Below are 21,684 nucleotides of genomic sequence, written 5' to 3'. Positions count from 1 at the left end.
CACCTTTTGTGTTTAAATGTTTTAGCGAGAATGATGTTAGACGGGGTGTATTATCCATTGCATCGAATGCTGTTGGCAGCGATTGTATTGGCCGTAAAATGATTCTACCCATCCTAGATCTCATAATCCCGGTTATAACTCACATCCTTAACCATTCCCTATCCACTAGTACTTTTCCTAAGTCCTGGAAAGACTCCCACCTTATCCCTTTACCTAAGAAAATAAATCCATCTTCTTTTTCCGATTATCGTCCCATTTCTATCCTGCCTTTCCTATCTAAAATCCTTGAGAAGTTAGTGTATGAACAGCTTCATAGATTCTTAAACCTACACGATCTTCTTAATCCCTTCCAATCCGGTTTCCGATCCGGTCATAGTACGGCCACTGCACTTGTTAAAATAACTGACGATATTCGTCATGGAATGGATAATAAAAAGCTCACGATTCTAACATTATTGGACTTCAGCAATGCATTTAACACTGTCGACTTTGATATACTGCTGAGTATATTAAGTTCTTTAAATATATCGGCTTCAGTAAATGACTGGTTTTACAGTTACTTACATGGGCGTCGTCAGCGTATACGTATAGACGAGGTTGAGTCGTCATGGTGTGATGTTAGTGCTGGTGTCCCGCAAGGAGGAGTCCTCTCCCCATTGTTATTTTCCATATTTATTAACACTATTTCAAACAAGTTAACGTGCGACTACCACATGTATGCCGACGATCTCCAAATCTATTCCCAATCTGCCCTTGATGATTTACCCCAAGCAATCGGTTCAGTCAACAAGGACTTAAGCAACATTGTAACTTGGAGTTCGGATTATGGTCTTCAAGTGAATCCCTTAAAAACACAAGTTATTATTGTTGGCAGTCCTTCTTTGATTGCAAGGGTTAACTGGGTGAATCTTCCTCCTATTTCAGTCGACGGCACACCTATTCCTTATAGTGAGGCTGTAAGGAACCTTGGAGTTTACTTTGACAACACTCTCTCGTGGAGCTTTCATATTAAGGAGGTATGTAGGAAAGTGTATGCAACTGCTGGTTCACTCCGTCGTCTACAAAATTTTCTTCCCATCCCAACCAAAATTCTACTAGCACAGTCCCTCCTTTTACCCATACTTGACTACGCCGATGTAAGTTATGTCAATATTACCGTAGACCAATTAAATAAGCTCGAACGTCTCCAAAACCTTTGTATCCGCTTCATATTTGGTCTACGGAAATATGACCACGTCTCTGAGTTTCGTTCTCAGCTCAAGTGGCTACCCATTCGATTTCGCCGGGATGCTCACGTGCTGCAACTATTATATCAAGTTTTGTTTAACCTTAAAACACCGAAATATCTCAAGGACAATTTCGTATTCAGAGGAGAGAACGGAGATTCTGTCCGCTCATCGGAAAAGCTCCGACTAATAATGCCAGCGCACCATACAAACTTTCTCGACAACTCTTTCACTGTTCGTGCAATCAAACTATGGAATGCATTGCCGGATCCAATCAAGAAGGCTCAATCTATAAATACTTTTAAAAATATGGTTCGTGATTTTTATCTTTCTCAATGCCCCTAGTATGTTTATTAGATATATTTATATAGGTATTTTTTTTTCTTTTCTCTTAACCCCTTATTGCATGAATTATTAAGGAGATGAAATAAAAATTATTTTTTTGCAAAAAAGTGTTTATTAGACCTTACATTATGAGATCAAATTGAGAAAAAAAATTATTTACTTATATTATAGAAAATATATAACGGCGCCATATATGGACTCGTATGCAGTGTTTGTTGTATTTTTTCTGTCATATATGGCTTCGTATGCAATTAGAAAAAAGTAACTAATTAATAAAATAAAAACATATTCCGGATTAATTTCACACACACGGTTGCTAAGCCCCAAACTAAACTTAAGCTTGTATCCTGAATGCTTAGTCAACTGATATGCTACATATACTTTACATAAATCCTATCCTACTTATATTATAAATTCGAAAGTTTGTGAGGGTGGATGTATGTGTATGTGTTTGTTTGTTACTGTTTCACGCAAATACTACTGAACCGACTTCTATGAAATTTAGCACACATAATATAGAGGGTAACTTGGACTAACACATAGGATAGGTTTTATCCCGAAAATCCCACGGGAACGGGAACTATGCGGGGTTTTCTTTGAAAACGCGGGCGAGGCCGCGGGCGAAATGTTAGTACTTTATATGGATACCTAAATAACACCCAGAATCACAGCCAACTTATACTTCGTGAAATTGCTTAAAACAATTACGTTTGTCATTATAACATAAAAACACGTTATATTTTTCACATAACGTGAAGGAACGAAATTGGAACAATATAGGCATAGCTGACGGGCGTTCTTCTTCCAAATTCGGTAATGACTAATCCCATCAGACCGTACAGAATCAAAGTGAAAATCTAGATGTCCTGCAGGAGTTTTTCGTAGCTTTTTTGCGGTAATTGGCGAGTCAGAAATACTGAGGAGACTCCAGAGATGCCGATGTTTCTAAGTTTTTGAGAGACGACCACGTCTTTTGGTAATAAGAGCTTTCCCTGACTTTCGCATTTGCTCTGAAACGGCTAATTAAAAATCATACAGTGGCATATAGCATGAGTCTGTATTTATTGATGATGATATAATATTTACATGCTTAGCATAGTGAGATAAAAGTGTCTAGGATTGATACTGGAACAATCAGTGAAAGTATCCTTGAATGCTGTGCTTGAATGCATACCCAGCCACATATGACATAATATATTTTGGACGGAATGCATACGAAGCCAAATATGACAGATTTGGAAAAGTACAAAAAAACATGATTAAAGCAAAAAAACAACCTAACCAAATGTTTTACCTTATTTTAGAAAGACTAAAGAATGAAGAAATATTTTTTTTCATGGCTTTACTCACCTTTTTGATATTGAAATCTTAATTTGAAAATCACGGTTTTTTCCGCGCACCCAAACCGTCGCACGCGCTAGACTAAATCTATAATATATCTGATGGATAATATTTACACTGTATAAATTAATTACATTCCAATTCTCGATGAAATGCTGTTTAAGATGTAAGGTAGTTTTTTTAGATATTGTTTATAGTTAGCCTATAAAAAATTCATAAACTTCGTCGTCCATATATGGCTCTGTATGCGGTAAGGGGTTAAGTATGTATGTATATATTTGTGAACATATGTATATTATTTATCTCATTCTTGTGGCTTGTATATTATGCTGTTATTATTTTATTTATTTTTATTTCCTATTTATTTTATTTTTGTATGTATATATTTATTTGTGCTCTGCCCTATTCCTATCCTTTACTTAATTTCTCTCTGTACAACCGGTTGTCTGGAAGAAATCGCTATTTAGCGATAAGACCGCCGTTTGTTGTAATGTATCCTAGGCTAAGTCTCATTTTGTAATTTATCTTGAGCAATAAAGCATAAATAAATAAATAAATAAATAAATATCTATAGGTCTACCAGAATCTGATGGCATATTTATATTTAATAAATAAAAGATTTTCATGTGGCAACTTATTTGACAACTATCAAATTGTTTGTCAAATTATTTGTCTTTTTTGCAGTTGATAAATAATTTTTAGGATTTTGTCTAAAAAATCTTCGAAAATGTCGAAAAAGCCGCTGTGATCACAAGCAAGAGGTGTGGTTTATAATGTGTATACAAAAATATTTGATGAAGAAGGGTCAAACACATCACAATTTTCAATTTAAAAGATTTTATTGGTAAATTGGACTTACCGGCTTTGATACTTTCAATTAAAAAATATTATATGTAGGTAACTAAAATATTGTTTGTTGATTGGAATATAATTTTATGAAAACTTATTACAGGAGTTTCCAATACGGCTATTCGTCAAGTCCAAGCTGTCCAAGTCAATTTTATAGTGTGTGTATCCGTTAATACTTACGAAAATAAACATAGTTTTATTTTATTTTTATTTTATTTTATAAAAAATTATAAGCAGTCTAGTTTTCTATCGATATACAGCGATATTTTCACATGGCACATGATAATGAACATACAAATATAGGTATGTGTAAATAATAATATGTAGGTATTACCTGTATAAAAGTAATATGTATATTATATATTATGTAAGTAATTGTACCTACATAATATTAAGTGGATATCTCATTATTAAGTACAGTATTGTCCACTTATGTAATGTGACTAATGATATTGAGAACAAACTAAAAAATAAGCAGTATCAAGATCGTTCAGTCCATTTTCCCTAGGGTTGCACACTCAAAATTTTGATTTCCCTAATTGCCATCAGATTCTGGTTTACCTATATCTTCGAAAACCTAAAGTGTTTATCATCTTTATTTTTGTGATTTTAACTCCTCCTACTCGGATGTTGGTTGTGCTTTGGTTGTGCTGTTTATTGTATTGTTGTCACGTATAGTGCCACAAACATATCTGACCCGGTGACAAAAACTGGAACTACGTGCCGCCATTTTGAAATGTCACATTTTCACAGACTTCATACGGAATATTTTGTTTTAAATCAATTTTAAATAAAAAGAAAGCGACATCATCAGTGACAATAAGTTTGTGGCACTAGAGTGGTTATATCCTCTTTGTTGTTGTCATTGAGTGCTTTGTTTTTAACAGACTTCAAAAAAAGGAGGAGATTTCACACCAATTTTATTTTTATTTTGAATTTACAACAAAGAATACAAAGTTTGAAACTTAGATTACAAAATAAAAGACAGATAGAGCGTTGCCGAACTAAACCGAATGATTTATCGTCATTTTCATTATAGCTATGTGTGCTGTCATTTCGCCGCTGCACTGTACGTACACGGTGCTTCTGTGTGCGTGTAATGTTACCCGATATTGAAAAATTTCCCAAATTTTTGCCCGACTACGGAAAAAAGAGGGTTATGTTTTTCGAGTTTTTGTATGTATGTATAATATTTCTTTGACACGCCCTGCAGTATAAACCGTTGGACCGATTTTGAGTTGTGAGGTTTCATTGCAATCATCTGAATTATTATGTTAGTGGCGGTAGTGAAGTAGGCTATATACATAAATTAGCAGTCAAGTTTTAATTTTTATTGTATAATATTTCTTTGACACGCCCTGCAGTATAAACCGTTGGACCGATTTTGAGTTGTGAGGTTTCATTGCAATCATCTGAATTATTATGTTAGTGGCGGTAGTGAAGTAGGCTATATACATAAATTAGCAGTCAAGTTTTAATTTTTATATTAATATATTATAGTTAATATAATTTCGGGTTAATGATATTTTTTTTATAATATTGTAATAATTATTTTACTACATAAAGTACCTGCCTACTAAAGTTATGGACAAAATAATTATATTCAATTTTTAATTAAATAAATTACATAAAAAAAAGTTTCAATATTACAATAATATTATTTTTTATTTTTCAAAATATATGAATGCGAATAGCGGTTGTTTTTTGTCGAGAATACGGGACATTTTATTTAAATCATATCCATCATGGAGTTCACATAAATTAAATCACTAGCGAAAACGACTATGACGTTTTTAAGCTTTATAAAAGTAACCAAATAATGTATTATGCTTATTAAAATAATCTAATAATTATCATGAACCTTTAGTGCACTATACAAATAATCACATTCACGATCGAAAAATCCAACAGCATTACCCTGGAGATCTTTTAACCATTTCACCGTTTTACCAATAAAAATTCATTTTCAAAATACTGGCAACATACGTTGAAGTTTTGTATTCCTTCCTATCTGTAAAATTATGATTCGTTTTATAGGAATAAATCAGCCAAATAATCAACAGAAAACCTGTGAAACGATGTTTTATCTTTTTTTTTTGTTTTCGGGAACAAATTTTACAGCGTTTTATTATCACAAGACAGCATTTTTTTACTAAAATTGCAAACCCTTTTTGACGTATTGCATGACACTATAATTATGCGCTATAACGAGGGTTGCCAACTTTTATTAGAAGAAATAGAGTATATCTGATTTCAAAGGAGGTAAATAAAGAGTACGGACTGACAAAAAAGAGTATCATTTATTTAATATTTTTAAAAATGTATTTTTTTGTACTTTTTGCAGTACCCAACAATTTTTCATTATTTTTAAATGAATTATATGAATCCGAACATTCCAAATCTAAATTTATATATCTAAGAGCTCATTTTTAATAAATTTTAATCTCTGTGTGACTCTTTCAGTCATGAATGTGACAATTGTGTAAAATAAAGTATTTTAGCATACTCTATTAGTGTTATAGATTATAGAGTACGCGGTACGCCTACATGATATAGAGTACAATACTCTATTTTAGAGTACGGTTGGCAACCCTAGCTATAGCACTGGTGCAGCGACGTATTTGCTTTTGGTAATTGGTTTCGTATTTTATTTGACAAGGGCGACGGGCGGTTGTCATGCTCCATCTGTACTTTATTTTGTAATCTAAGGTTTGAAAATTCTTAATTCTCAAATAATTGCTTATATGACAATAAAATAATTTATGTATCTTTACTTACAGGAAATTATGTACAACAATCATATTACAAATATATTTGAACGGGTGAAAATATTATCTTTATCATTATACTGTATCATTAGGATATTACAGTGTAATAAGAAAAAGAAAAGAAAATGTGAACAAAGATTGTATCACTTAATAAATTTATCATAGGTACTACACGAACTATTATAAATAGTTATAGTATATAGTGAAAAAATGACTAAATGACTAGGTACGTCTTGCTAAAAATACATTTAATAGATTTTGAAAGGTATTTACTAATATGTATTAGGTACTAAAACTAATAACTAATACTAGGTTGTAGTAGGTATTGATATAAATTTATATTTAATTTATAATGTGTTAACCTAAGGTGTTAACATATACTATACAAATGACCGATATCAAAACTATTTAGTAAATAGCACATCTAAATAGTTAGTATGCAGTAATTGGATCTATCATTTGATTTTTTTTTAATTATACCTTTTTTATCAACTGGCAATTTAGTTTAGTTTTCTCTAAAAATTTCTGGCAACACTCATGAACGATTGAGATTGAGAACGACATCGGAACGATTTTATCGGACAATGTGAAAGGGCAAATTGTATCCGATATCGGATATCGGCTATCGGCGTCCGATATCCGATATCGGATCGGATAATGTGAAAACGCTCTTAGGAGGAAGTAAGGAAGGTGTAAATATAAGGGAACTTAAGGCGCGTTCTCACTGTATCGTGATGATTAAGAGCTGGCGCGCAAGAGCCACTTTTGTCTCCGCGACTATTTTGTCTCTCCCATCAATTGTATGGGGAGTTGCGTCGCTACGTGCGCGCACTTTCATACTAGCACATAGGTGGGAGAGACAAAATAGTTGCGGAGACAAAATAGTCGCGGAGACAAAGTTGCTCTTGTGCGCTAGTTCTAATTTATCTTTGGAAAAATCACGAATCACGAGTGTAGTTTCTACTTGTTTATATCAAAACGTTATTTTCGTTAAAATATTTTATCATTGAACGACTGTTGTTGGTACTTATTTTTACTGGATCATACGTAGTGTCCATTTTTGTGATTTGATAGTTGTAACAACAGCAATAAAAGCAACCCAAGTGTAGTCGGAAGATACTCATTTGGCTCTAAGGGCCACCCCGCGGTCTGCAGGTTGACCACTCGGTGACAATTCGCTGCTCTCACGCTTGCCGCGAATTTTTAAACACGCGAGGACCACGCGTTGGCAATGCGCCGCTGCCTCTCATTCTTTGCCTTTCTTTTTAACAGTCTTACATGTCATGTCCTGTCTAAAAACACGTGTAGATCTAGTACCAATAGAAACAGACCACTCAAAAATACGTGGTCCAAACGATATCCACTCGTTGACCACGTGTCGTTCACCCGGGGACCATCTTGGAGAAGGAGTTGACGCCGAACGACGAGGGTAACTGGTCGGGTGCTGGGTGGCTCTAATGAGCTTTAATCTTTAGTCAACTGTTTTTCGGCCTGTTCCCATTGACACAAAAAATCCAACTTTGAAGTCTTGAAACGGGCTATCAATATTTTATGGATTTAAATTAAACACACGGGTACAAGAAAACATGTATAATTTTAATTGATACCTATTAATAATATTTAGCATTGGTTTGGAAAAAAGAAATTATTTATGTATTATTCTGCTTCATACTCTTTTTCTTTTTCCTTAATAAATGTTATTATTTTTGATGCCGCCATAAACATACTATCATTTTTATGACAATTAGCTAACAATAATTCTCCGTTTGGTATAAGTGAGGTAATATTTAAATGATTACTTTTCTTGTCATATAATGATAGTGCCGAATCCATTTTTTTCTTTTTCTCTGAAAAAATATCATTAAAACTCGCTTTTCCAAGCGGTCCATCATCTAGTTTACTGAAACTGAATGATTGCTTTATTTCCGTGTTCTTATAGCGGTTAAGAAATGTATTGAGATCCGTAACACTACAAACGTTCTGTATTCGTTTGGAATGATTGGAGCTAGAGTGAGAAACTGAACAGTCTATTACCGGAATATTTTTTGAAGACAAACTTTTGTCAGAATTAACATCTTCAGTTACAAGAATATCTCCAGATCTATCGCTTTGCCTTTCCGGACTAGGACTCATTTCATTTTCGGACAGAGTACTCTGAGTGCGAGAGTCATTACTTTCCTTTGAATTACCATAATTAGTGTCTTCGATAGGTTTTTTCATTACTGTGTCTGTTCCATGTAAACGCTTAAGTTTGTTTAGGACGGCGCGAATATTATACTCTGTCTCCATTTCAATGTCATCATAAGATTCTTTTATTTCTATATTGCCTCTATAGAAATAGTCATAGGGTAATGAATGACCTTGTACGGTCATATCCGCTGCATTGCCATATTTCGGTAGTGTCATAGGTTGTCGATAAATACATTCGAATTTTCCGGTCGAAGCTTTATGATTATGTGCATAATCGATAACAACTGTAAAGCAATAATAATATTCGTAAATATATTTCAATTAATTTACAGCTAAGTAATAATCTAAGAGCCCACGACGGCCAGACTTTCCTTTCTTTAGGAAAGTTGAAAGTTTCTCTGTACATGTCTCCGATACAGATAAGAACGACTAGCGATTATCAAGTCTGGGATGTGGTTACTTTGTCAGGAAACACGTAGTAAAGGTGTATAAAATTGTACCTAACTTTCATTATTTTTTAAAAGCTAAATTTTATATATTATGTTACTAGGAGACGTATAAAAAGATGTTACCTCAAGAGCCGGACAGTTTTCATGGTTCTTACATCTTGCCAGACACATTTAAAAAATAACTAACATATCATCAAATTAACGCTACTACCTAAAAGTGTAAAAAATAATAGTATAATATAAGTAATAAAGTTATTACTTATCTTTTACGGGGACTTATGTCGATGGAATTCCACGTATCTCGATGACTTTGTTATTGTGTCAACGAGATACGTGAAATTCCATCAACATAAGTCCCCGTAAAAGATATGTAATAACTAATAACTTATTATACTATTATTTTTTAATCATAAATTATAGAAAACTAATGTTTTTATAGGGTTATTTCTTATTTGATACACTTTTAGGTAGTAACGTTAATTTGATGATATGTTAGTTATTTTTTAAATGTGTCTGGTAAGATGTAAGAATCATGAAAACTGTCCGGCTCTTGAGGTAACATCTTTTTATACGTCTCCAAGTAACATATATAAAATTTAGCTTTTAAAGTATAATGAAAGTTAGGTACAATTTTATACACCTTTACTACCTGTTTCCTGCCAAAATAACCACAACTCAGACTTGATAATCGCTAGTCGTTCTTATCTGTATCGGAGACATATACAGAGAAACTTTCAACTTTCCTAAAGAAAGGAAAGTCTGGCCGTCATGGGCTCTTGATCTATAAGTTACTTATAATAAAAAAAAATATATTTATTACCTTTTATTATATCGGATACAACAGCTGGACAAATTTTTCCAGTTACTAGAGTCGTACTATTGAGATCGGGACATGAATTTATTTCTATCAACCACGGTTTGTATTCCTTGTCCAAAATAAAATCACATCCATATAATTCAAATCGATTTTTGCAAACGGACAAGGTGTCTTGGCAACTAAGCATTATTCCAATAATTGATTTTTTCATTCCTGGGTAAATAATGTTATCCCAAACTTTATCCTTTCCGATGTTATCCAAATAATTTTTGTATTTGTCTAAATCCCACATATTATTCGATGGAAGTTCAGAGTGTCTTCCTTCACAATTTGTATACTTTCTTTGTACAGCATTATTCGTCAAATGGATTGATTCATGGTAATTTTTCAGACTATACTTTTGTGAACTAAATTTTAAATAACAGTCCTTGTACATCCAAACAACTAAAGGATATGTACTGGTGACCAAGTAATATTGTCTGATATCAAATTTAGTATCATGGATTAAAAGTGGTTCTTCTGAAAATGCAAAGAATTTTTTAATAATAAACGAAGAATATTTGTTAGCAAAGTAGTTACAAAATTGTAGCTTATCCTTACCAATATATTTTTGAATAACATGTTTTGCACTTGCTTTATTCAACAAATCAGTGATAACACCTAATTTTGATGCCATTCGTATGCCTCTCCCTCTCGAACAATGTGCAGGTTTTATTATCCAAATATTATGACATCCTTCACAACTTAATTGTGGTCTATATCTATGAATTTCTTTTAATAAAAATTTAGCATAGCATAAATACAACGGTAACTTATCATACTTATCTTTTCGAAATATTTCGTCTTTAGCAATTATACAATAGTATTTTTTCAAAAATGAATTCCACTGTTCGTTAGTTATTATGTTTATCTCCCGATCAATGTCTTTATGCTGTTTACGTAGCAAATACTCTTTGCATCTTTTTAAAGCAAATACGATGACATTCATAGAAATTTCGCCATCATCAACAAATACTGGTCTGTTATTCGCTACCATTGAAAGTAACCACTTCAATAAACTAGTGCAGGCAGTAATTTTGTAATCTTTTATAAACCCCTCTATTTCGCCAGGCTCAGGTATATTATACGATCGCGGACCATTTACTTCTGCAATATCTTCAATATAGAACCAGTAATTTCTTTTCATTGAAGAGCATAACCCTTGTTTAGAAGTCCACATAGCATCAATTTCTAATTTATTGATAATAGTATTGTAATCTTTAGTCATGTCTATTGTTGTGTCTCTTCGATCATCACGAGTGCGCCAAACAAAATTGGGACTGCATTTTTCAACAAAATTTGAAAGAAGCAACCGTTCTAGCTCACTTTGCACATCCGTTTTATTGGAAAATGTACCACGTCGTAATTTTGTTAGATTCATTCGATTTGGAGGCAACTTCTCGAGCCATCCACGATCAAGAAGAGCTTTTCGAACGGGACTACAGTTCCCTTGGATGGAAAATATTTTAGCTTCTCGTATTGCTTCAGCTGCTTTTGTTTTCAGACTTACATACTTCGTAGATTTTGCTTCACATGTGCATATAACGTAACTTTTCTCCTTTGGAGAAAGCCCTGCGTGAGAATTTATTTGATTTTTCTCCATTCGTTTTATCTGGCTATACCCAAACGTATGAAATGGAGTATAAATTCGTTTGACACCAACTTTGTCATAGAATTTCTGAAAATATAGCAATTGTACACAATATTAACTCTACTTATAAATATATTTTAATAATATTCGAAATAAAGATTAGGATTGAGAATTGGGAGGAATTTCTTACTTTAACTAGCCCCGGTCCTGAAGCAATGGCAGAATTTTCAATTGCCAATAGTTTTGTAGCCTCTTTAGGAACAGATTTTGATTTCGTTATTTTCTACGAATAAAAATATGTTACTTTATTATGTACAACGTTTGATATTATGATGATGGTGTGTGTAAAGATTAATTAAAAATTAAACGCTCACTTTCTTCCTTTTTACATATTTCTTTTTTCCTATTGGCATTGTGATAACGGCACTTTATTCATACCCAATAGATTTACTATACTAATAATTTCTGAAAAATATACGTTATTACTTTTAGTGTAAAACAGGTGATCTTTGGCAAGTGCACTTTATAATTTTTATTAGCTTATCTTTTTATGTAAGAAACTCTATTTCCTTTCTATTTCGGTCTACATATCGTTTTGTTTGCCTAAGATTTGCATGTGGCTTTCGTTGGTCAACATATGTATTATAATAATATAATTATTATCAAACGTATTATAAAAGTCATAAACTCATAACCATTTTATTAATGCGGATAATGATAACCTTTAATACCTTTATATTTTCGATCCAAATCATTATTGTGTTGCTTTTTTATTTAAAACATATTTTTGATTAAAATTATTTTGATTAATTAATTCAAATAATATTGTGATGTAATTTACAGATTAGACAATATATGTCAATTATCGTCACTTTCTTTCAAGTACCTATGAGTTTATTCAAGAGTTTATTGCACGGATATTGCCAGTGTGAAGCGGACCTTAAGAGCTAGCGCGCACGAGCAACTTTGTCTCCGCAACTATTTTGTCTCTCCTACCCATGGGCTAGTATGGAAGTGCGCGCACGTAGCGACGCAACTCCCCATAGAGTTGATGGGAGAGACAAAATAGTTGCGGAGACAAAGTTGCTCGTGCGCGCTGGCTCTTACGAAAAGCAACGACTTGACTAGGTTGGACCTTGGTGTGGGTTGGAGTTTGGACTAAGGATACGGTTATACGGTGGTTATTGAATGGGATATACTAATATCCCTATAGGATATAGGAATAGGTAAATAAAGTAGAATGAATAAAATAATGATTACTATATTTTCCTTATATTAAGTAGAATTTGTATTGGATAACAAATTTTAAAATTTAGAAGCTTTGTAACAATTTAAAGACTACAACGAGTAAGCATTATGCAAAAATTATTGAGATTTCATGAGAACATATTTTTATTACTTTTTTTAAACAACAAATCCTCTTCCTCGATTAAAGGAGAGTCGATAACCCTGTATGGTGCGTAAATAGACGTACAGCTTTTTGAAAATGTTATAGATTTTTGTTTTGATTTATTTTCTTCACGCATTTTACTGATGCTTCTACCGATAGCACTTAATTTTTTAATTGGATTTAAATCGTTTGGAAAACTGCGGGAACATGATGGTTCCAAATTTTGTTTTATATTTCCCTGAATGACGCTCGATTTAGTTTGTCGTATTGATGCATCATTCCTATCAGAAATTTTGTTTTGTACCGAAATAGTAGATCGAAGAATACTTGCAGTTTCCCGTTCCCATTCAATAGGATCTATGTAACAACGTTTGTTACCAACCGACCTATCAATCTTTGGCTTCTCCGATTTCTTCGCTGACTCGGTACGGTATTTACTAACGTGGTTGAGTGTTAGGTTATCTTCAGGACGACAGCATGAATGGGGCTTCACCCGCCGTTTAGATTCTGTGTTTCTTTCTCGTGTTCCTCGATGTGTCCTAAAAGAGACGGCAGATGTTTTACGCTTTTTGGAACCGTTTTTTAAACTGATATTTGATTTCATGGCAGTGACAGCTTGGCGTACCGTGAGCGAATCCTTTGGACCTACTAAAATACCGTCTTTATTAGTGGGTAAAGCATCGTAGGGATTAAGCCACGTCAAAAAGTCTGTTATTATAGGACCACTGTATTCAGCTGGAACAGGCTGATCTACATCTAGAGTTATATCGCCTACTGGTAATGGGGGATTGAACGGTGTAACACTTTTTTGTTCAAACTTCTTGTCTTTAGTCTTTTTCAACAGCCTTTTGCCGTTGATACATAATTGCAAACCAAGATAAGCAGGAGCTTTTGGTATAATTTGCCGATAAACTAATTCAAAGGTTCCCGTATCAGCTTCTGGATTGGCACGTCGATCTAAAACCACTGAAATAAGAAATTACATAAATTTTGCTGGTGTAACTTTTTTTAAACAGAATCGACTTAAAGTCTTTAGAAACTCATACCTTTTACAACATCCTCAAGACATTGCGGACATAACCTTGCTGTTACCGATGTAGTGGGCGCTAAATCTGGACTAGAATTAATTTCAATAAGCCACGGAGTAAAATCTTCTGTTAACATAAAATCAGCACCATATAATTCAAAACTATTCTGTCTTTTGTCCATTGATTCTTGGCACGCTAACATAGCACCAATAAGGCATTGTTTAATTCCAGGGTAGATTTTAGTGTCCCACATTTCATATTTACCTATCTGTCTTCAAAAATTGAAAACGCAATTACAACCATTAGTGAAATTTTAAATAATTAGTGATAGTGATTTAAAAGTGTAATATTTACCTCAGATATGCTTTAAAGGTGTGACAGTCCCACATATTTTCATCAGGCAGAGCTTTATTCCGTTCACCAGTATTCTTATATTTCGTCTGTATTGCATTGTTCGTGAGATGAACTGATTCATGATAATTTGACAAACTGAATATTTGAGAACTAAATCTTAAATAACTATCTCTGCAAAACAAAAAGCTTTTTATTAGATATATTTCTTAGTAGCTAATATACTATGGACTAATCAAAAATATTGACTAGTTTCTTACTTGTAAACCCAAATTGTTAGCGGCTGACAATTTGTTATCAAAAACCATTGTCGTATATCGAATTTTGTTTCATAAATAACCAAAGGATTTTCTGAAAATAAGGACCAACATTTTATTGTGAAAAATTAATATATTATTATAAATATTAATAATCTTAATACCAATATATTTTTGAACGACATATCTAGTCTTCTGCGCGGGAACGTTTATGAGACCAATTATGTCTTTAATGTTGTTCATTAACTGAATGCCTTTGCCACGACATTTATTGCCAGGTTTCACTATCCAGATATTGAGTACTCCATCGATATCCATTTGGGGCCAAAATTTTACCATTGTACCTAATGTTTTAGCTGCTTTACGTTCTAATTGCCTGCAAATGATTTACTTTTTAATATTTTTGTTGCTTGAATATCAGTAAATGGCTGTTTCGAATAACACGTAATTTGAAATAATGGAAATAATATAACTTGAAAATACTAAAAAAAACTGTCTCTCAAAATTGTTGAGTTCCATTGATACAACATTGTAAAGACAACTTATATTAAGATCTGCTATCATATTAAAATCAGAATTAATATTTACATTCCAATAAACAAGCGCACATTACATAGCATGTTATCATAATTGTTTTTAATGACGCACCATTAGTGATCTCACTACGATATAATTCGATTATTATTGAACGTGTTTGTTTTAAAATCTAATTTGCATCTTTATGGAAAATAAACATACCGTATGTTTACATTTTTGTCTTCAGAAAATTTAGAATTTTCGTGTACCAGGAGATAATGGTGTGTGAGGAATTGGTCCCATTCATGTTCCCAAACGTGCGGCGATTGATCTTCTGTGTCATCAATATCTTTATGCGTAAAGAATGTAATATATTCGCTGAGTCTCGATATTGCGAATTCTATAGAACTAAAAGGGACCTTTCCATGAGTTGATATTAATCCTTGGTCTCCCTTCGCTTGAAGACTGATGGAAAGCCATTTAAGGACACTGATGCAGGCCGTGATTCTAAAGTCATCGATAAATTCTTCCAAACTATCAGAATTGTAAATGTTGTAGCAACGAGGAAACCGCGTTAATGCTACTCCTGGATCCGTATACCAATGCATTTGCGTCAGTGAAGACGTTAAACCTTCTTTAGTAGTGAATATCGATCTACAGAATCTAAAAAAAAGTTATTTTAGTTAAACGCTATAAAATATATATTGTATACAAAGATTTTTGTCGCACCTAGAGAACTTTTATACCTGCTTATAATAACTTCCTTGTTACTGAGCAACCAATCGTATTTATCTCGCTTGGTTGTCCAAAGAAAATCAACTGAATGGTGTTCCATAAATTTATATAAAATCATTCTTTCTACTTTCGTCAACTCTTTCCCAGATACTTTTCTGGGATCGACATTAACTGGTGGATGACGAACCTGCACACAATTAAATATTTTTCAAGGTAAGTAATAAATTTTACCGCAATTAGAACAAAAAAAAAAACATGAAGGTAGATATACAAAAATAAATAAATAATGAAGTTGATATTTATTTCTGTTACCTTGTGAGATTCATACTTCTCGATCCAACCTCTTTCAAGTAGTGCACGCCGGACAGCAGGAAATCCGCCACCTTTTATCATAAATACTTTACGCTCTCTCATTGCCGTGTCCGCAATCTTCTTTAACTCATTCCATCTTTCTGGACTCACCCAACTTTTATATTCCTTCAACTGTTCCAAAGAAGACGTTGTCTCCACTGAAATAGGACAATGGTTATTCGTGTTTAAATGATAAATAAGAATGAGAAATCTCATCAAATCATCATAGTATCAAACTCTATTTTAAGAATGACCAAACCTGGGCCATGATCAGATTTCGATAGAGATACAGCGCTAGTTGGTCGAAATTCTTTTTTCGCTATACTATCCTTATGAAGCTTCGAGTCAGAGACGCTCTCTTCTAAATCCATAGTTACAGCCATGGGAAACGCTTATATCTTATGTGTATTCTGGAAAAATATTTATAGATCGTAGGGGTCATGGTTAAAATTTATTTCATCGGGACGTCTGTGCAGTACACCTGATGATAAGGAACTGACTTTATATCGGATCAGATTTACAGTGCAATAACCTAGTTTATTTAACCTACATCAGGAGTTCCTTCCTAGTATGGAGGCATCCGTGCTCATCACGGGCTGGCACTGTGTTAATGACGTCACAAACATACGTCCTTCGTGGAGCGTGCAAATGTATACGGAAATTAGTAAAACCAATAAATTACTCTCACCGTTTTTAGAATGTATCTGGTACGGTAATTAGAAAACTGGGTTAGAGGTAGATAATGATCACAAAAATTAGAATAATGACTGTTAATATAATTTTTCAACTGCAAATTTATTCTGTTGAGTTATTCAACTATGCATTTTTGTTAAAATTGACAAATAGTCAATAACATTATTTTTGAATAATTGAAGAAGTTCCGATAATTTTAAGACTGTGTAGGTACTGTGACTGTGTATAAGACCAATAATTGCTCTATTTCACTGTAGGGTAATGTAATAATATCTGAACGATAAAACTATAATATTGATCAAATTTAACTATAAAAGAGCCTTTGGGTTATATTATTCTATATATTTTCTTAAATATAATTTAAATACACTGTTGTAAAAAAAATTAAACATGTCACAGGAATTTTAAAAATTGTTGGATAGTATATTTGTAAATGTTCCATTATGTATAATATTACAATATCATTAACATAATAAAGCAAAATATAACATTAAATAATTATTACAACATGTTTTGGGTGTTGCGGAATCAGTGAATGGTATGAAAATTATTGAAAAGGTCATTACGACCACTACGACCTACACATGGCAATACCACGGCTAACTTCACGCATCATGTCGTTATGTTGTCGTATCCGATAGCACTTGACAGTCTTTTTCCGTGCAGTTGGTGCCCCTGAATATGACATGAAAGCAAGATGGCGAGTTCATCTCCGGTTGATCGTTCGCTTCGTGTTACTTCAACACACATTAATTGATGTCATTTGTCGTTTTGGTTTCTTAAATATTTTTGAATTTACAAACAATATATAAATTTAAAAAGTCGCGAAGTGTTTGTTCAGATTTCGGGATTTTGGCATAATTTATAACTTAGATGTGCATCTATCCCACCTGAGGAATGTTGGTTTTTTTCAGTGATTTGTGATTCGGTCAGGTGTTTTCGTTTTCGAGTTAAAATTTTGTTCTTGCGCAGTGAGTGAAGCTACAGAGTTTAGATGTTTTTGTGTCGTGGGGATGTTAGATGTCGGGACTGTTTTCAATGTTGGGAAACAAAAGCGTGAACTATTTGTTTTGATAGAACGTGATAAATTACATTGAGAAGGTCGGACTCGACAGGAGTGATGGCCTGTGAGGTAAGATAACTTGTTTGTTTTATATTTTAAGTGGAATAAAAAATCGTTCGTCCTATTTTTTATTTATACTTATAATTGTCTTAGTTACTAGATTTTAAATTGTATCAGCTTCATTGAAGTGAAAATTATTTATTGAAGTCGGTGGACAGTTTAATCAGTGATGTGTAACCATGTGATACAATTTTTTGCAGCCACAGTCAGTATATTTGCAATTGTTACTATCAACTGTAAATCCCACAAAGAATGTGTGATTCTACTGATAATTGATAATTTCATAGAATTTATTATATCTATATATCTCTAGATAAACACAACTTCTGGTTGATAGTGAAGTTTTTAACTCATATAAATGAATGAAGAGATTTATTTTATAAAACAAAAAATGGAGAGACAATAATTAATCAGATAATTCGATAAATTTGCCTGCTTTTAGAATAAATATTTTAATAGTAACATCATTAGTTGCATCATCAAATATAAATATGTGATACATCTTATCTTGTATAGAATATTGATAGTTTGAACATTTAATTTATCAGTAAATGTAATAAACTTTTTTTTATATTTAGAATTACAATAAATAGTTATCATTATTTTGTATGATAATTTTATCTTTAAGAAATTATTGTTGGATTATTTGATATACTCAGGAACACAGGTGTGTTATTCGAGAAAATAATTTCAGTATATTTTGATAAATTAAGTATGAGTTTTTCTTTCTCATAAGTATGTATGTATATATTTGTGAACATATGTATATTATTTATCTCATTCTTGTGGCTTGTATATTATGCTGTTATTATTTTATTTATTTTTATTTCCTATTTATTTTATTTTTGTATGTATATATTTATTTGTGCTCTGCCCTATTCCTATCCTTTACTTAATTTCTCTTTGTACAACTAGTTGTCTGGAAGAAATCTCTATTTAGCGATAAGACCGCCGTTTGTTGTAATGTATCCTAGGCTAAGTCTCATTTTGTAATTTATCTTGAGCAATAAAGCATAAATAAATAAATAAATAAAAACGAAACTAAATGTTTCCATTTATTAAACTAATGTTATAAGTTTAAAGTTAGTGGAACTATAAATAAATATTTATTTAATCCATGAGTAATAAAAAGCTATTTTTTTTAATTCATTTGTAATTATATAGATAGTATTTTCAATACTTGTTTCATATCGACAACTCTAGAATCATGGTATAAATTTTAGATCATGTTCTGACTATGCAACAAATACTTTACATACTGATTCTGTTATTTTTATGATTTAGGTAGGTATATAAGAATGGTTGAATTATTCATAAACTTAAATAACACTTATTGTATTGAGAAATGAAATTAAATGAAATGAATTTATTCGCAAGAAAAGTGGTAATACATTGGAATGTAATAATATGGTAAATTCTTTTGAAATAAGGATGTTGGTTCAACAAATTCTATTTCTTTCTGCTATGGCAATGCAATATAAACTCAAACTTCTTTAAAGATGTGCTTAGGTATTCTCAAGAATTAGTGATTTATACAATACAGATTTTAATACCGATTGTCCAAAACATAGTATTTTTCTATTCGACTTGGACTTTGTGGAATTAAATCATCACTAATTAGTTGAATACCTTTAGTAAATACTAAATACTATTCAATTTATGAATGATAAAATTAGGATCAGTATAGTTAGTGATGTAAGTACAGTAATGAGTATCAGACAGGTAATTAAATAATGGTCAAATAACTATGTACCTAGTTCTGTCAGTAGTAATTATTTAGTTTTTTACAATACATGCTGTGTTGTGTATCTGTAACTTGAATTCTACTAAATATGTTGAATATGCTCCAATATGCACCTATTTCCATTCATTTGTACAGGAAATAACAGTAAATATAATATAAAGTGAAAAAACTAAAACCCAACTACGACAATAACCGGCGCTGAAAAAGTATAAAACAAGATTTCAGAATACTGAACTGAACAAAGTTGCTAATGTAGTTGCAAGTAAATGGACACAGTAGACTCTACCAAGATGCCTTCGTTGTAAATTGACAATAATGTCATACAATACTATTCTGAAGTATGCAATATTCCACTATGTAAAGATAAATTTTCATGTTTGGAAAGGCGTAGTCACACGTTGTTGAAGTGCTACGGTAGATAGGTATATTATGTAACGTGTGACTACGCCTTTCCAAACATGAAAATTTATCTTTACATAGTGGAATATTGCATACTTCAGAATAGTATTGTATGACATTATTGTCAATTTACAACGAAGGCATCTTGGTAGAGTCTACTGTGTCCATTTACTTGCAACTACATTAGCAACTTTGTTCAGTTCAGTATTCTGAAATCTTGTTTTATACTTTTTCAGCGCCGGTTATTGTCGTAGTTGGGTTTTAGTTTTTTCACTTTATATTATTTGTACTATTTTGGTGTTAAAGTGTATTTGGGGGCATAATATTAACAAAAGTTAAACTGATGAACTAATAAAGAAGCTATGGACGAAAAGATGTGAATTATATGCAATCAGCCCATGAATACAGGTAAAGTCACGAGCAAATGCTAGTAATATATATATATTCAAAATGTACAAGGAAAGCGCTTTCAAATGATACCAAACACGGGATATTTATCTTAACTTAATTTTTTTACTCTGTATGTTTTGTCCGATAGAGGACGCCACATTAGATTTTGTGAAACCCCATATAGCCTATAACCAGCGGACAATTAAGACGCTTCTAATGATATGTCATTTGTCAAATTCTGATAAGTAGTTTAGACGTTACGAGGGAACAGATGAACATACATACATACATACATACATACATACATAGCCTGTCAAAATCATAACCCTCCTTTTGCTTTGCCGTAGTCGGGTAAAAAATAGCGTAATATTTGTATATAATGCGGTACATTCGGTAAACTTTACATTAGCGATATCATTTCGTAATTGTAACATTTGTTTGCGGTTTCCCACGATACAATTGTTATTCGTAGGAGAGCGTGTGCGTGGCTCGGCCGCTGAGGCGGTTATCGTGAGACCCCACTATTACATTTTCGGAGGTCAGATTGTACTGTAACTAGTTTATAAAATGCGTACTTGTTGACCCTGTTAGCGAGCCGTCAATGATTTCGTCTTTAACGGACAAGATGTGATTCCGCTGCGTGCCCTAGTCAGCTCAAGTTAATTGACTACACGTTATTACGTTTTTATCAATAGAGGGTACATATTTAATCTGTGTAGTTAATAATTGTCGAGCGTCTAATGTCGATTGTCGAGTGTCGTTCGGAATTCCATGGGATACCTACAATGATTGCACATTTATTAATGCGGATTAATGATCATTTTGTAAGCTTCTATGAGTCAGCTTTTTTACACGTTGAAGCGAAAAAAACGGAACCATCTACAGTACTCCAAAAGTGAATAATGCGCATAGAAATCTTCGTCAAAGTTCGGTAACTGTCATATGCTCGGAGCGTCCGAAGACGATATGTATATAGAGTGGTGAAATGCATTTTCTTCTTGCATAATTTAGTAAAATTTGTTTAGCCAAATGAAATACATTTTGGAAATACGACAATTACGAAGATTTGCATGCGCATTATTAGTTTTGGAG

The 21,684-nt window shown here is 32.6% G+C and overlaps 3 protein-coding genes across 7 annotated transcripts in view; 1 reads left to right on the top strand and 2 right to left on the bottom strand.

The window, feature by feature from the left end:
* Positions 1 to 8,141: 8,141 nt before the first annotated feature.
* Positions 8,142 to 12,420, bottom strand: LOC123706397 (tubulin glycylase 3A-like). Of its 2 annotated transcripts, XM_045655657.1 has the most exons (6): positions 12,347 to 12,420; positions 11,990 to 12,080; positions 11,806 to 11,898; positions 10,586 to 11,702; positions 9,989 to 10,504; positions 8,142 to 9,003 (listed from the first exon to the last, which is right to left on the bottom strand). In XM_045655657.1, the coding sequence occupies exons 2-6, from the start codon at positions 12,026 to 12,028 to the stop codon at positions 8,186 to 8,188; spliced, it is 2,583 nt and encodes an 860-aa protein (XP_045511613.1). In that variant the 5' UTR covers positions 12,029 to 12,080; positions 12,347 to 12,420; the 3' UTR covers positions 8,142 to 8,185. The 2 variants fall into 2 exon arrangements, with proteins under 2 accessions (XP_045511613.1, XP_045511614.1); XM_045655658.1 differs by lacking the exon at positions 11,990 to 12,080 and having other exon boundaries at positions 12,347 to 12,401.
* Positions 12,421 to 12,865: 445 nt separating this feature from the next.
* Positions 12,866 to 17,032, bottom strand: LOC123706404 (tubulin glycylase 3A-like). Of its 3 annotated transcripts, none has more exons than XM_045655668.1 (10): positions 16,932 to 17,032; positions 16,503 to 16,653; positions 16,205 to 16,401; positions 15,904 to 16,079; positions 15,380 to 15,820; positions 14,806 to 15,017; positions 14,645 to 14,735; positions 14,388 to 14,573; positions 14,052 to 14,305; positions 12,866 to 13,971 (listed from the first exon to the last, which is right to left on the bottom strand). In XM_045655668.1, the coding sequence occupies exons 2-10, from the start codon at positions 16,624 to 16,626 to the stop codon at positions 12,992 to 12,994; spliced, it is 2,661 nt and encodes an 886-aa protein (XP_045511624.1). In that variant the 5' UTR covers positions 16,627 to 16,653; positions 16,932 to 17,032; the 3' UTR covers positions 12,866 to 12,991. The 3 variants fall into 3 exon arrangements, with proteins under 3 accessions (XP_045511624.1, XP_045511625.1, XP_045511626.1); XM_045655669.1 differs by lacking the exon at positions 16,932 to 17,032 and adding an exon at positions 16,794 to 16,882; XM_045655670.1 differs by lacking the exon at positions 16,932 to 17,032 and having other exon boundaries at positions 14,388 to 14,558; positions 16,503 to 16,737.
* A 569-nt stretch (positions 17,033 to 17,601) lies between these two features.
* LOC123706201 (serine/threonine-protein kinase 26) overlaps positions 17,602 to 21,684 on the top strand; it is an 85,775-nt gene continuing 81,692 nt past the window's right edge. For both annotated transcript variants that reach the window (XM_045655372.1, XM_045655371.1), the window contains exon 1: positions 17,602 to 18,068. In XM_045655372.1, the coding sequence (XP_045511328.1) occupies positions 18,057 to 18,068 (12 nt within the window). In that variant the 5' untranslated portion in view covers positions 17,602 to 18,056. The remainder of the gene's footprint in view (positions 18,069 to 21,684) is intronic.

This window comes from Colias croceus, chromosome 3, assembly GCF_905220415.1.
Source record: "Colias croceus chromosome 3, ilColCroc2.1".
In the NCBI taxonomy this organism is placed as follows: domain Eukaryota; kingdom Metazoa; phylum Arthropoda; class Insecta; order Lepidoptera; family Pieridae; genus Colias; species Colias croceus.
Note: the sequence above shows the minus strand (reverse complement) of the source record. Positions and strands in the feature narration are given on the sequence as shown.

Coding starts and splice junctions, on each gene's coding strand:
- LOC123706397 (XM_045655657.1), bottom strand. CDS start 12,028: ATGCCAATAGGAAAAAAGAAATATGTAAAAAGGAAGAAA. Junction 10,505..10,585: donor TGTTATTCAAAAATATATTG/GTAAGGATAAGC, acceptor TTGCATTTTCAG/AAGAACCACTTTTAATCCAT. Junction 9,004..9,988: donor TGTATCCGATATAATAAAAG/GTAATAAATATA, acceptor ATTGCTTTACAG/TTGTTATCGATTATGCACAT.
- LOC123706404 (XM_045655668.1), bottom strand. CDS start 16,626: ATGGCTGTAACTATGGATTTAGAAGAGAGCGTCTCTGACTCGAAGCTT. Junction 16,402..16,502: donor GAAATCTGATCATGGCCCAG/GTTTGGTCATTC, acceptor GTCCTATTTCAG/TGGAGACAACGTCTTCTTTG. Junction 16,080..16,204: donor AGAAGTATGAATCTCACAAG/GTAACAGAAATA, acceptor AATTGTGTGCAG/GTTCGTCATCCACCAGTTAA.